The following is a 13,314-nucleotide window of genomic DNA, read 5'->3' on the forward strand; positions in this document are numbered from 1 at the left end:
GTAGTCTGAGGAAGTTTTTTTTTTCCCCCCCTCCTCAGTGTTTGCTGCCTAGCCTTAATTGCTGCTTGGCTGCTTCTTTCCTCCTCTTAATCCTTGAATGGCTCTGACCTCAGCTGTTTATCATGGACGTCCAGAGTTTGGCTTCCAGCCTGAATAATCTTGCTGCTAAGGTTCAAAATATACAAGATTTTGTTGTACATACGCCTATGTCTGAACCTAGAATTCCTATCCCAGAGTTTTTTTCTGGAGATAGATCTAGTTTTCTGAATTTTAGGAACAATTGCAAGTTGTTTCTTTCCTTGAAATCTCACTCCTCTGGAGACCCTGCTCAGCAGGTCAAGATTGTTATATCTTTCCTGCGGGGTGACCCTCAGAATTGGGCATTTGCATTGGCACCAGGGGATCCTGCGTTGCTCAATGTGGATGCGTTTTTTCTGGCATTGGGTTTGCTCTATGAGGAACCTAACCTAGAGATTCAGGCTGAAAAAGCTTTATTGGCTCTCTCTCAGGGGCAAGATGAAGCAGAAATATATTGTCAGAAATTTCGGAAATGGTCGGTGCTTACTCAGTGGAATGAGTGCGCTCTGGCTGCAAAATTCAGAGATGGCCTTTCTGAGGCCATTAAAGATGTTATGGTGGGGTTCCCGGCGCCTACAGGTCTGAATGAGTCCATGACTATGGCTATTCAGATTGATCGGCGTTTACGGGAGCGCAAACCTGTGCACCATTTGGCGGTGTCTTCTGAACAGGCACCTGAGATAATGCAATGTGATAGAATTCAGTCCAGAAGTGAACGGCAAAATTATAGGCGGAAAAATGGATTGTGTTTTTATTGTGGTGATTCAGCTCATGTTATATCAGCATGCTCTAAACGCACAAAAAAGGTTGATAAGTCTGTTGCCATTGGTACTTTACAGTCTAAGTTCATTCTGTCTGTGACTCTGATTTGTTCATTATCATCCATTTCCGTCGATGCCTATGTGGATTCAGGCGCTGCCCTGAGTCTTATGGATTGGTCATTTGCCAATCGCTGTGGGTTTAGTCTGGAACCTCTGGAAGTTCCTATTCCTTTGAAAGGAATTGACTCTACACCTTTGGCTATGAATAAACCTCAGTACTGGACACAAGTGACCATGCGTATGACTCCCGTTCATCAGGAGGTGATTTGCTTCCTGGTGCTGTATAATTTACATGATGTCTTAGTGCTTGGTCTGCCATGGTTACAAACTCATAACCCAGTCCTGGACTGGAAAACAATGTCTGTGTTAAGCTGGGGATGTCAGGGGGTTCATGATGATGCATCTCCGATTTCTATCGCTTCATCTACTCCTTCTGAGGTTCCGGTATTTTTGTCTGATTATCGGGAGGTTTTTGAGGAGCCTAAGCTCAGTTCGCTTCCTCCTCACAGGGATTGCGATTGTGCTATAGATTTGATTCCTGGCAGTAAATTCCCTAAAGGTCGTTTGTTCAATCTGTCAGTGCCAGAGCATACTGCTATGCGGGATTATGTTAAGGAGTCCTTGGAAAAGGGACATATCCGTCCATCTTCGTCCCCTTTGGGAGCAGGTTTTTTTTTCGTGGCCAAAAAAGATGGTTCCTTGAGGCCTTGCATAGATTATCGTCTTTTGAATAAGATTACAGTCAAATATCAGTATCCTTTGCCATTGTTGACTGATTTGTTCGCTCGCATTAAGGGGGCTAAATGGTTCACTAAGATTGATCTTCGGGGTGCGTATAATCTTGTGCGGATAAGGCAGGGTGATGAGTGGAAAACCGCATTTAATACGCCTGAGGGCCATTTCGAGTATTTGGTGATGCCTTTTGGACTTTCTAATGCTCCTTCTGTCTTCCAGTCTTTTATGCACGATATTTTCCGTGAATATCTGGATAAATTTATTATCCTGTATTTGGATGATGTTTTGGTTTTTTCTGATGACTGGGAGTCTCATGTTCAGCAGGTCAGGAAGGTGTTTCAGGTCCTGCGGGCCAATTCTTTGTTTGTAAAGGGTTCTAAATGTCTCTTTGGAGTCCAGAAGATTTCTTTTTTGGGGTATATTTTTTCCCCTTCTACTATTGAGATGGATCCCGTCAAGGTTCAGGCTATTTGTGACTGGACGCAGCCTACATCTCTTAAGAGTCTACAGAAGTTCTTGGGCTTTGCTAATTTTTATCGTCGCTTCATAACTAATTTTTCTAGTGTTGTTAAGCCTTTGACGGATTTGACTAAGAAGGGTGCTGATGTTACTAATTGGTCTCCTGCGGCTGTGGAGGCCTTTCAGGAACTTAAGCGCCGGTTTTCCTCTGCTCCTGTGTTGCGTCAGCCAGATACGTCGCTTCCTTTTCAGGTTGAGGTTGATGCTTCCGAGATCGGAGCGGGGGCGGTTTTGTCACAGAGAAGCTCCGATGGCTCAGTGATGAAGCCATGTGCGTTCTTTTCTAGAAAATTTTCGCCCGCTGAACGGAATTATGATGTTGGTAATCGGGAGCTTTTGGCCATGAAGTGGGCATTTGAGGAGTGGCGTCATTGGCTTGAGGGTGCTAGACATCGTGTGGTGGTCTTGACTGATCACAAAAATCTGATGTACCTTGAGTCTGCCAAGCGTCTGAATCCTAGACAGGCTCGTTGGTCACTGTTTTTCTCCCGTTTCAATTTTGTGGTTTCATACCTGCCAGGTTCAAAGAATGTGAAGGCGGATGCTCTTTCTAGGAGTTTTGTGCCTGACTCCCCTGCAAATTCAGAGCCCACTGGTATCCTTAGGGATGGGGTGATTTTGTCGGCTGTCTCCCCAGACTTGCGACGTGCTTTGCAGGAGTTTCAGGCGGAGAAACCTGATCGTTGTCCGCCGGAAAGACTGTTTGTTCCGGATAATTGGACCAGTAGAGTCATCTCCGAGGTCCATTCTTCTGTGTTGGCAGGTCATCCTGGAATATTTGGTACTAGAGACTTGGTGGCCAGGTCTTTTTGGTGGCCTTCCTTGTCGAGGGATGTGCGTTCTTTCGTGCAGTCTTGTGGAGTTTGCGCTCGGGCTAAGCCTTGCTGTTCTCGGGCCAGTGGATTGTTGTCACCTTTGCCTATCCCGAAGAGGCCTTGGACGCACATTTCCATGGACTTTATTTCGGATCTCCCTGTCTCTCAAAAAATGTCCGTCATATGGGTTGTGTGTGACCGCTTTTCTAAGATGGTTCATCTGGTACCCTTGCCTAAGTTACCTTCCTCCTCTGAGTTGGTCCCTCTGTTTTTTCAAAACGTGGTCCGTTTGCATGGCATTCCAGAGAACATCGTTTCTGACAGGGGATCCCAGTTTGTGTCTAGATTTTGGCGGACGTTCTGTGCTAAGATGGGCATTGATTTGTCCTTTTCGTCTGCATTCCATCCCCAGATGAATGGCCAGACGGAACGAACTAATCAGACTTTAGAAACTTATTTAAGGTGTTTTGTTTCTGCTGATCAAGATGACTGGGTTTCCTTTTTGCCGCTTGCCGAGTTTGCCCTTAATAATCGGGCTAATTCTGCTACCTTGGTTTCTCCTTTCTTTTGTAATTCGGGGTTTCATCCTCGTTTTTCCTCTGGTCAGGTGGAGCCTTCTGATTGTCCTGGAGTGGACATGGTGGTGGATAGGTTGCATCAGATTTGGAGTCATGTGGTGGACAATTTAAAGTTGTCCCAGGAGAGGGCTCAGCAGTTTGCTAATCGCCGTCGCCGCGTGGGTCCTCGACTTCTTGTTGGGGACTTGGTGTGGTTGTCTTCTCGTTTTGTTCCTATGAAGGTCTCTTCTCCTAAGTTCAAGCCTCGGTTCATCGGTCCCTATAGGATCTTGGAAATTCTTAACCCTGTGTCGTTTCGTTTGGATCTCCCGGCATCGTTTGCTATTCATAATGTGTTCCATTGGTCGTTGTTGCGGAAGTATGAGGTACCTGTTGTTCCTTCGCTTGAGCCTCCTGCTCCGGTGCTGGTGGAGGGTGAATTGGAGTATGTTGTGGAGAAGATCTTGGATTCTCGTGTTTCCAGACGGAAACTCCAGTATTTGGTCAAGTGGAAGGGTTATGGTCAGGAGGATAATTCTTGGGTGATTGCCTCTGATGTTCATGCTGCCGATTTGGTCCGTGCTTTTCATAGGGCTCATCTTGGTCGCCCTGGTGGTTCTCGTGAGGGTTCGGTGACCCCTCCTCAAGGGGGGGTACTGTTGTGAGTTCTGTTTTTGGGCTCCCTCTGGTGGTTACTGATGGTACTGGGTGACTTGTGTTCTCTGCGGTCTCTGGTGTCCACCTGTTCCATCAGGTTATGGGAGTTTCCTATTTAACCTGGCTTTTTTGTCATTTCCTCGCCGGCTATCAATGTAAGCAGCGTGTCTTTTTATCTCTGCTCCCTGCGTCTGTTATCTTCAGGACAAGCTAAGTTTTGATTTTCCTGTTCCACGTTTTGCTTTATTTTTGTCTTAGTCCAGCTTGCAGATACAGTGGGGCAAAAAAGTATTTAGTCAGTCAGCAATAGTGCAAGTTCCACCACTTAAAAAGATGAGAGGCGTCTGTAATTTACATCATAGGTAGACCTCAACTATGGGAGACAAACTGAGAAAAAAAAACCAGAAAATCACATTGTCTGTTTTTTTAACATTTTATTTGCATATTATGGTGGAAAATAAGTATTTGGTCAGAAACAAAATTTCATCTCAATACTTTGTAATATATCCTTTGTTGGCAATGACAGAGGTCAAACGTTTTCTGTAAGTCTTCACAAGGTTGCCACACACTGTTGTTGGTATGTTGGCCCATTCCTCCATGCAGATCTCCTCTAGAGCAGTGATGTTTTTGGCTTTTCGCTTGGCAACACGGACTTTCAACTCCCTCCAAAGGTTTTCTATAGGGTTGAGATCTGGAGACTGGCTAGGCCACTCCAGGACCTTGAAATGCTTCTTACGAAGCCACTCCTTCGTTGCCCTGGCGGTGTGCTTTGGATCATTGTCATGTTGAAAGACCCAGCCACGTTTCATCTTCAATGCCCTTGCTGATGGAAGGAGGTTTGCACTCAAAATCTCATGATACATGGCCCCATTCATTCTTTCATGTACCCGGATCAGTCGTCCTGGCCCCTTTGCAGAGAAACAGCCCCAAAGCATGATGTTTCCACCACCATGCTTTACAGTAGGTATGGTGTTTGATGGATGCAACTCAGTATTCTTTTTCCTCCAAACACGACAAGTTGTGTTTCTACCAAACAATTCCAGTTTGGTTTCATCAGACCATAGGACATTCTCCCAAAACTCCTCTGGATCATCCAAATGCTCTCTAGCAAACTTCAGACGGGCCCGGACATGTACTGGCTTAAGCAGTGGGACACGTCTGGCACTGCAGGATCTGAGTCCATGGTGGCGTAGTGTGTTACTTATGGTAGGCCTTGTTACATTGGTCCCAGCTCTCTGCAGTTCATTCACTAGGTCCCCCCGCGTGGTTCTGGGATTTTTGCTCACCGTTCTTGTGATCATTCTGACCCCACGGGGTGGGATTTTGCGTGGAGCCCCAGATCGAGGGAGATTATCAGTGGTCTTGTATGTCTTCCATTTTCTAATTATTGCTCCCACTGTTGATTTTTTCACTCCAAGCTGGTTGGCTATTGCAGATTCAGTCTTCCCAGCCTGGTGCAGGGCTACAATTTTGTTTCTGGTGTCCTTTGACAGCTCTTTGGTCTTCACCATAGTGGAGTTTGGAGTCAGACTGTTTGAGGGTGTGCACAGGTGTCTTTTTATACTGATAACAAGTTTAAACAGGTGCCATTACTACAGGTAATGAGTGGAGGAAAGAGGAGACTCTTAAAGAAGAAGTTACAGGTCTGTGAGAGCCTGAAATCTTGATTGTTTGTTTCTGACCAAATACTTATTTTCCACCATAATATGCAAATAAAATGTTAAAAAAATAGACAATGTGATTTTCTGGATTTTTTTTTCTCAGTTTGTCTCCCATAGTTGAGGTCTACCTATGATGTAAATTACAGACGCCTCTCATCTTTTTAAGTGGTGGAACTTGCACTATTGCTGACTGACTAAATACTTTTTTGCCCCACTGTATGTGATTCCTGGCTGCTGGTTGCTCTAGTGGGCTGAAATTACTCCTCATGTTCCATGAGTTGGCACATGAGTTCAAGTAATTTCAGGATGGTTTTTTGAAGGGTTTTTCGCTGACCGCGCAGTTCACTTTTGTATCCTCTGCTATCTAGCTTTAGCGGGCCTCATTTTTGCTGATTCTATTTTCATAACTACGTATGTGCTTTCCTCTCATTTCACCGTTATTACATGTGGGGGGCTGCTATTTCTGTGGGGTGTTTCTCTGGAGGCAAGTGAGGTCTGTGTTTCTTCTAATAGGGGAAGTTAATCCTTCGGCTGGCGCGAGACGTCTAGGAATCATCGTAGGCACGTTCCTCGGCTACTGCTAGTTGTGTGTTTAGGTTCAGGATCGCGGTCAGCTCAGGTTCCATCACCCTAGAGCTTGTTTGGTTTTTGTGCTTGTCCTTTTGTGATTCCCTGCCATTGGGATCATGACAGAAGGGGGCCAGAAAGAGAGGGTAAGGAGAAGGACCAGAGAAAGAGAGAGAGAAAGGAAGAAGGAGAAGGACCAGAGAAAGAAAGAGAGAGGAAGGAGGGAGAGAGAAAGGAAGGAGAAAGAAGACCAGAGAGAGAGAGGAGAAGGAGGATGACCAGAGAGAGTGATAGAGGAGAACCAGAGAGAGAGGGGAAGGAGGAGGACCAAAGAGGGAAATAGAGGGGAAGGAGGAGGACCAGAGAGAGAGAGAGGAAGGAGCGAGAAAGAGGAAGGAAGGAGAGAGGGAGGAAGGAGAGAGAGACTGGGACTGTGAGAGAGAGAGAGAGAGAGAGAGGGGAGAGAAATAAATAGTGAAAAAAAGAGAGCGAGAAGAAGGACCAGAAAGAAAGAAGGGAAGGAGGATGACCAGAGAGAGGAGAGGAGGAGGAAGAGGACCAGAGAGAAAGGGTAAAGAGAAGGACGACGAGAGAGATCAGAAAGAGAAAGGAGAAGAAGGACCAGAGAGAGAGGAAGAAGGAGGAGAAGGACCAGAGAGACAGGGGAAGGAGGAGGACCAGAGAGAGAGAGGGGGGGGGGGAAGGAGGACAAGAGTGAGAGAAGAAAAAGGAGCAGGAGAACCAGAGAGAGAGGGGAAGGAGAAGGACTATAGAAAGGAAGAGAGAGGAAAGAGGAAGGAAGACCAGAGAGAGAGAGGATGGAGGAGGACCAGAGAGAAAGGGGAAAGAGGAGAAGGACCAGAGCGGGGAAGAAGAACCAGAGAGAGAAGGAGGAGAAGGATTAAAGAGCAAGGAAGGAGAAGGAACCAAGATTAAAAAAAGAGAGAATGCGGACAGGTGATAACAGAAGGAGAAGGAACAGCGATACACTGATGAGCAAAATAGTAATAAAATAGTAATAATGACATGAACTTTTGCCTTTCAGGCTCCATATTTCATTATGCACTTCTGCTTTAAACGTGAGACTTCCATCATTTTATAGACAATCATCTTGGCTATCACATCCATTAATGTGACTTGTAGTTATTTAGCATATGATTAGTTCTGCAGATTCTCGTCATGTCGCTGCATTGTTACTGTTTTGCTCCTGTTAGTGAAAAAATCTTTTCTTCCTGAATACTACAAATTACAACCTGTCCTCACATTCCCTAATAGCATCGTGTGTTATTAGGATGATTCCCAAGTGGAAGGTCACTGGTTCGAATCGAGCAGCCATGAAGACGATTTCCCAAGAAAAGAGAAACCGCATCATCCAGCTCATCAACAGATGTCTCTAAAAGGATAACAACAAATATTACAGCAGAAATGAGCCAGAAGTGAACAGAAGGTAAGACTAACCACTGTTAATAAATGCACTAAATTTCACTCCCTTTCCGCCACACTTATTCTTATCATGCTGACATACGCTCTAACAGTTTTGGCTCCATCACTCCTCACTCTCCTTTGCTATCCTCAAACCCCAGCACCCTCTAACCAAGTAATAATCTCTCCTTCCCTCCTGCCTCCCCACCTGACCTCCTCTGCTGACCTGCTCCTCAACCTCAGATCTCTCCTAATAAAACACAGAACAAGCCGCCGACTCTCCTTCTCCCACCTGCTCTGTCTCTGCTTCTCCTCACTGCTGGCGACATATCGCCCAATCTTGGGCCCCCACAGCTCATAACTCTCAATACTACCCCCTCCTATCGCTCCCAACCCAATATAAACACCCGAAATCATGCCCACCTCAAATCTGTGCCCATGACGCCCACCCCCCTGCACCCTCTCTCTGGATCACTCTGGAATGCCCGCTCCATCTGCAATAAACTCCACGTGATTCAAGACCTCTTTACCTCTCGTAATCTTTTCTTTCTGGCCATCACCGAAACATGGCTGACACCCTCTGACACAGCCTCCCCTGCTGCACTATGTTATGGTGGCCTTCACTGCACCCACACTCCTTGGCAACAAACATGGTGGAGGAGTGGGTCTTCTCCCTCTACAACCTCCAAATGGCCATCATATACCGACCTCCGGGCCCTACCACTGCCTTTATTGACCAATTCTCCACCTGGCTCCTTCACTTTCTGTCTACTGACATTCCCACCATCATCATGGGTGACTTCAACATCCCCATTGACACCCACCAGTCAGCAGCCTCAAAACTCCTGTCCCTTACTTAATCTTTTAGACTTACTCAGTGGTCCTCCTCAGCCACCCACACAGACGGACACACATTAGACCTGGTCTTCACCCGTTTATGCTCCTTATCTAACTTCACAACCTCCCCTCTCCCTCTATCTGACCACCATCTACTCACTTTCTCATCCCTGTCCTCCTCACCGGTCATCCATGTCCAGCACCATGAGCACCCACGCAGGAACCTCGCACACCTAGATACCAACACACTCTCTGACTCTATCCTACCACTGTCCTCTATATCCTCACTCCACGACACTGCCACTGCTTTCTACAATGCCACTCTTGCATCAGCTATTGACACGGTCGCCCCTGTCATGCATAGCAGAGTGCGACGAAACAATAGACAACCCTGGCACAATAACATCACTAAAAAGCTTTGGCAAGTGTCCAGAATTGCAGAACGGCGTTGGAAGAAAACGCATTCGCAAGATGATTTCACTGCACTCAAACAAGCAACACTGGCATTCAAATCAGCTCTCACCTCTGCTAAACAGGCCTACTTCACAACCCTCGTATCTTCCTTATCCCACAACCCCAAACAGTTGTTCAACACTTTTAACTCCCTCCTCCGCTCACCACTGTCCCCTCCGAGTTCCCTAATCGTTGCCGAGGATTTTGCCACACACTTCAAAAATAAGATAGACCAAACAAGGCAAGTCTTTGTTGTCCAACCACCACAACCCCTTTGTATGAGAGACCAGTGCCCAAACCCCATAACTTCACTCTCCAAAATCCCTGAAGGGGAGCTTGCTCATCTCTCCAAATTACACCTCACCACTTATGCACTTGACCCCATCCCATCTCACCTCCTCCCAAACCTCACCACCACACTAATCCCATCCCTAACCGATCTCTTCAACCTTTCACTAACTTCTGGTACCTTCCCCTCTGCCTTCAAACATGCCACAATCACACCTATCCTCAAAAAGCCATCCCTTGACCCATGTCCAGCTATCGCCCCATATCTTTACTCCCATTTGCTTCCAAACTCCTTGAGCAGCATGTCCATGCTGAACTTTCCTCTCACTTTGCATCTAACTCTCTATTCGACAACCTACAATCTGGCTTCTGTCCCCACCATTCCACTGAGACTGCCCCGAACAAAATTACTAACGACTTACTTACAGCCAAAGCTAACAGACAATTCTCTATACTCCTCCTCCTAGACCTGTCCTCTGCCTTCGACACAGTTGACCACTGCCTCCTACTACAGATCCTCTCTTCCTTTGGTGTCAAAGACCTTGCCCTATCCTGGATCTCCTCATACCTTGCCAACCGCACATTTAGCGTTTCCTACTCCCATACTACCCCTTCATCTCGCCCCCTCTCTGTTGGAGTCCCCCAAGGCTCTGTCCTAGGACCCTTACTCTTCTCAATCTATACACTCGGCCTGGGACAACTCATAAGGTCCTATGGCTTCCAGTACCATCTGTATGCCGATGACACTCAGATCTACCTCTCTGGCCCAGATGTCCCCTCCCTGCTCTCCAGAATCCCAGAGTGTCTATCAGCCATATCCTCCTTCTTCTCCCCTTGCTTCCTCAAGCTCAATGTGGACAAATCTGAACTCATTATCTTTCCTCCATCACACATATCTTACCTACCTGATCTACCTATCAAAATAAATGAAATCACACTTTCCCCTGTCCCCAAAATCTGCTGCCTCGGAGTAACCCTTGACTCTGCCCTGCCCTTCAAACCACACATCCAAGCTCTTGCCACCTCCTGTCGCCTCCAGCTCAAAAATATTTCCAGAATCTGTCCTTTCCTCAACCCACACTCTATCAAAATGCTCGTGCATGCCCTAATCATCTCCCGCCTCGACTACTGCAACATACTCCTCTGTGGCCTACCTTCTAACACTCTCGCACCCCTCCAGTCCATCCTTAACTCTGCTGCCCGACTAATTAATCTCTCTCCTCGCTACACTCCTGCTTCACCTCTTTGCAAATCCCTTCACTGGGTCTCAATTTCCCAGCGTATCCAGTTTAAATTACTAACACTGACCTACAAAGCCATCCATAACCTTTCTCCTCCGTATATTTCCACACTTATCTGTCAATATCTTCCCTCACGTAATTTCCGGTCCTCCCAAGACCTCCTCCTCTCCTCCAAACTTATTCGCTCCTCACCGAATCGCCTCCAAGACTTCTCCCGAGTATCCCCCATCCTCTGGAATTCTGTGCCCCAACATGTCTGATTATCCACCAGATTTGGATCCTTCTAACAGAACCTGAAAACCCATCTCTTCAAAGAAGCTTACAGCCTGTAAAGACCACACGGCCACCTCAACACCATCGGAGCTACTGCAACCCTCGACCTACTGTCTCCTTCCCCATAATCCTGTAGAATGTAAGCCCACAAGGGCAGGGTCCTCGCCCCTCTGTACCAGTCTGTCATTGTTAGTTTTGTTTACTGTAAGTGAGATTTGTATTTTGATGTAACCCCTTCTCATGTACAGCACCATGGAATTAATGGTGCTATATAAATAAATAATAATAATAATAATGAGAGAAGAAGTATGACCAGATGAGAGAAGAAGAACATGGAGGAGGAGGAGGAGTATCAAAGAGAGTGGAAGGATGAGGTATAGAGAGAAGGAGGTAAAATAAAGAGAACGATGAATGAGGAGAACCTTAGAGAGAAAAGAAGGAGAACTGGACAGAGAAGAAATGGAGGATTAGAGAAAGAAGAAAGACTGAAGAGAGAAAAAAAGACCACAGATAGAAGTAGGAGAAAGACCAAAGAGAGAGGAAGGAGGAGGACCCAAGTTAGAAGAAGAAAAGGAGGCCTGCAGAGAAGAGAAGGAAGCTTGGAGAGAGAAGGAGGAAGAGGACCAGTGTGAGAAGGAGGATCTGAGAGAGAAGTAGGAGGACAAGAGATAGGGTAAGGAGGTGAACGAGAGAGAAGGAGGAGGACCGGAGAGAAAAGTAGTAAGTGGACCTGAGAGAGAAGGAGGAGGAGTACCAGAAAAAAAATAAGAGCATAAGAGAGAGGAGTGTAATTAACATGGGAGCATCCTTTAAGGAGGATATGAGTACATGGACAGAGGAGACATGAGTGTAGATAACAGAGGACACTGGTATGTGGACAGAGGGGGCAGGAGTGGAGAGGCAACGCAGTCAAAGTGTGGTTTGCAGCAATTGGTTGTTTCCTTTTCTCACTTTACCTTTTGGACCTTTAATCAGTTTGATATCAATGATTTTCTCAGACGCGGGTTTCCTACGCATCACGTACAGACGGACGATGGACCCAGCATCCTTCAGAGCCTCCACCGCAGTGCTGTGCGTCACCTCTCGTACATCCACCTCATTCACAAATAGGATACTGTCATTCACCCTGTGGGTTGGGAGTGGTGGAAGTCAAGGGGGCAGCAAAGAATGGGAAGAAAATAATGAGGAAGCAGTGGAAAAGAGAAGGATCAGGAGATCAACATGACAGGTAATCAGCGGAAAGTTAAACTTTTAGTTCATTCTTTCCTCTCCCTAGTAGCTTAAGGTCTACATTAGGTCAATACGCCAAGACTTTCCTGATTAAATGAGATCATGTGGCCAGGCTGCTGGAGGTATCTGGAGTGACAGAACCACATGGAGTGATGGTAGCATGTGCCCACTATGGGATCGATCTCATCTAATGCTGCCAGCTCCATCACTGACTCATTGGGTGCATGTGGCAACTTGGATGCCAGTGACACTCACTGGTGGATTACTGACATGTGCCGCAGCTCTCTAAGGAAGACGATAGAGAACTATGAAAAACCCCTCTACCTACAGAGACACCCACCCAATACTAATAATGACACATGATGGGTACGTGATACAGCACCCACCTGAGCCGTCCATCCTGAGCAGCTGCTCCACCCGGAATGATCTTTGTGATGAAAATGCTGGGGTCATCTCCTACATGTGGGTTATCAGTTCCTCCTGCGATACTAAACCCCAACCCGGAGTTCCCCTGGAAAAGAGAGAAGTATTTTAAACCCAAGACGTGACTTCAATTCAACAGGGAGGACAGAAAAATGAGCAGTGAGGACAGAAACCTTGACAACGAGGACACAAACCTGAACAATGAGGATAGCAACTTGAGAAACAAGGAACAATGGATGGAAAGAGGAAAAGGGCAAGCATAAAATATAATCAAACGCACAGCGACAGCAGATGTTGCAAATCAGGTCGAGAGAAATATTATCAGGATAGCAAGGCTGCCAGGGAAGACCGAAGGGGCTGATGCCATATCCTTTATTGAAAACTGGTTGAAAGATCTGCTGAGTGCAGAGGTCTTCTCTCAGTTCTTCACCTTCCGAGAGAGCACATAGAGGTCCCAAACGACCAGGCCCTCCTAGGCCATTATTGGCCTGACTATTGCATTGCCTTGATAGTTATTCCATGCTCAGGATACCCACCTGAAGGGTTAGCTGCTGTACAATAACAATCTGGTCTCTTTTTTACCGGGATTTCTCAGTTGGCGTCAGAAAACAAAGTTCACAATTTGCTGACGTCCATTACAAGCTGGGGCAGTAAGAGTAGAAATACTAGAGCAGTGGATGGGAGATCTACACATTTCTTCACATCTCCTGCTCTCCACTGGAGTAGCTGCTCCTTCT

At 46.5% G+C, this 13,314-nt stretch overlaps 1 protein-coding gene across 4 annotated transcripts in view; it reads right to left on the reverse strand.

Moving 5' to 3' along the window:
- The window catches only part of DLG4 (discs large MAGUK scaffold protein 4), a 310,322-nt gene that overhangs the window by 106,367 nt on the left and 190,641 nt on the right, over nucleotides 1-13,314 (reverse strand). For all 4 annotated transcript variants that reach the window (XM_069767620.1, XM_069767619.1, XM_069767621.1 and 1 more), the window contains 2 exons: nucleotides 12,541-12,665; nucleotides 11,881-12,050 (listed from right to left, as the gene is read on the reverse strand). In XM_069767620.1, coding sequence (XP_069623721.1) covers nucleotides 11,881-12,050; nucleotides 12,541-12,665 — 295 coding nt within the window. The remainder of the gene's footprint in view (nucleotides 1-11,880; nucleotides 12,051-12,540; nucleotides 12,666-13,314) is intronic.

Source organism: Ranitomeya imitator, chromosome 4, assembly GCF_032444005.1.
Source record: "Ranitomeya imitator isolate aRanImi1 chromosome 4, aRanImi1.pri, whole genome shotgun sequence".
In the NCBI taxonomy this organism is placed as follows: domain Eukaryota; kingdom Metazoa; phylum Chordata; class Amphibia; order Anura; family Dendrobatidae; genus Ranitomeya; species Ranitomeya imitator.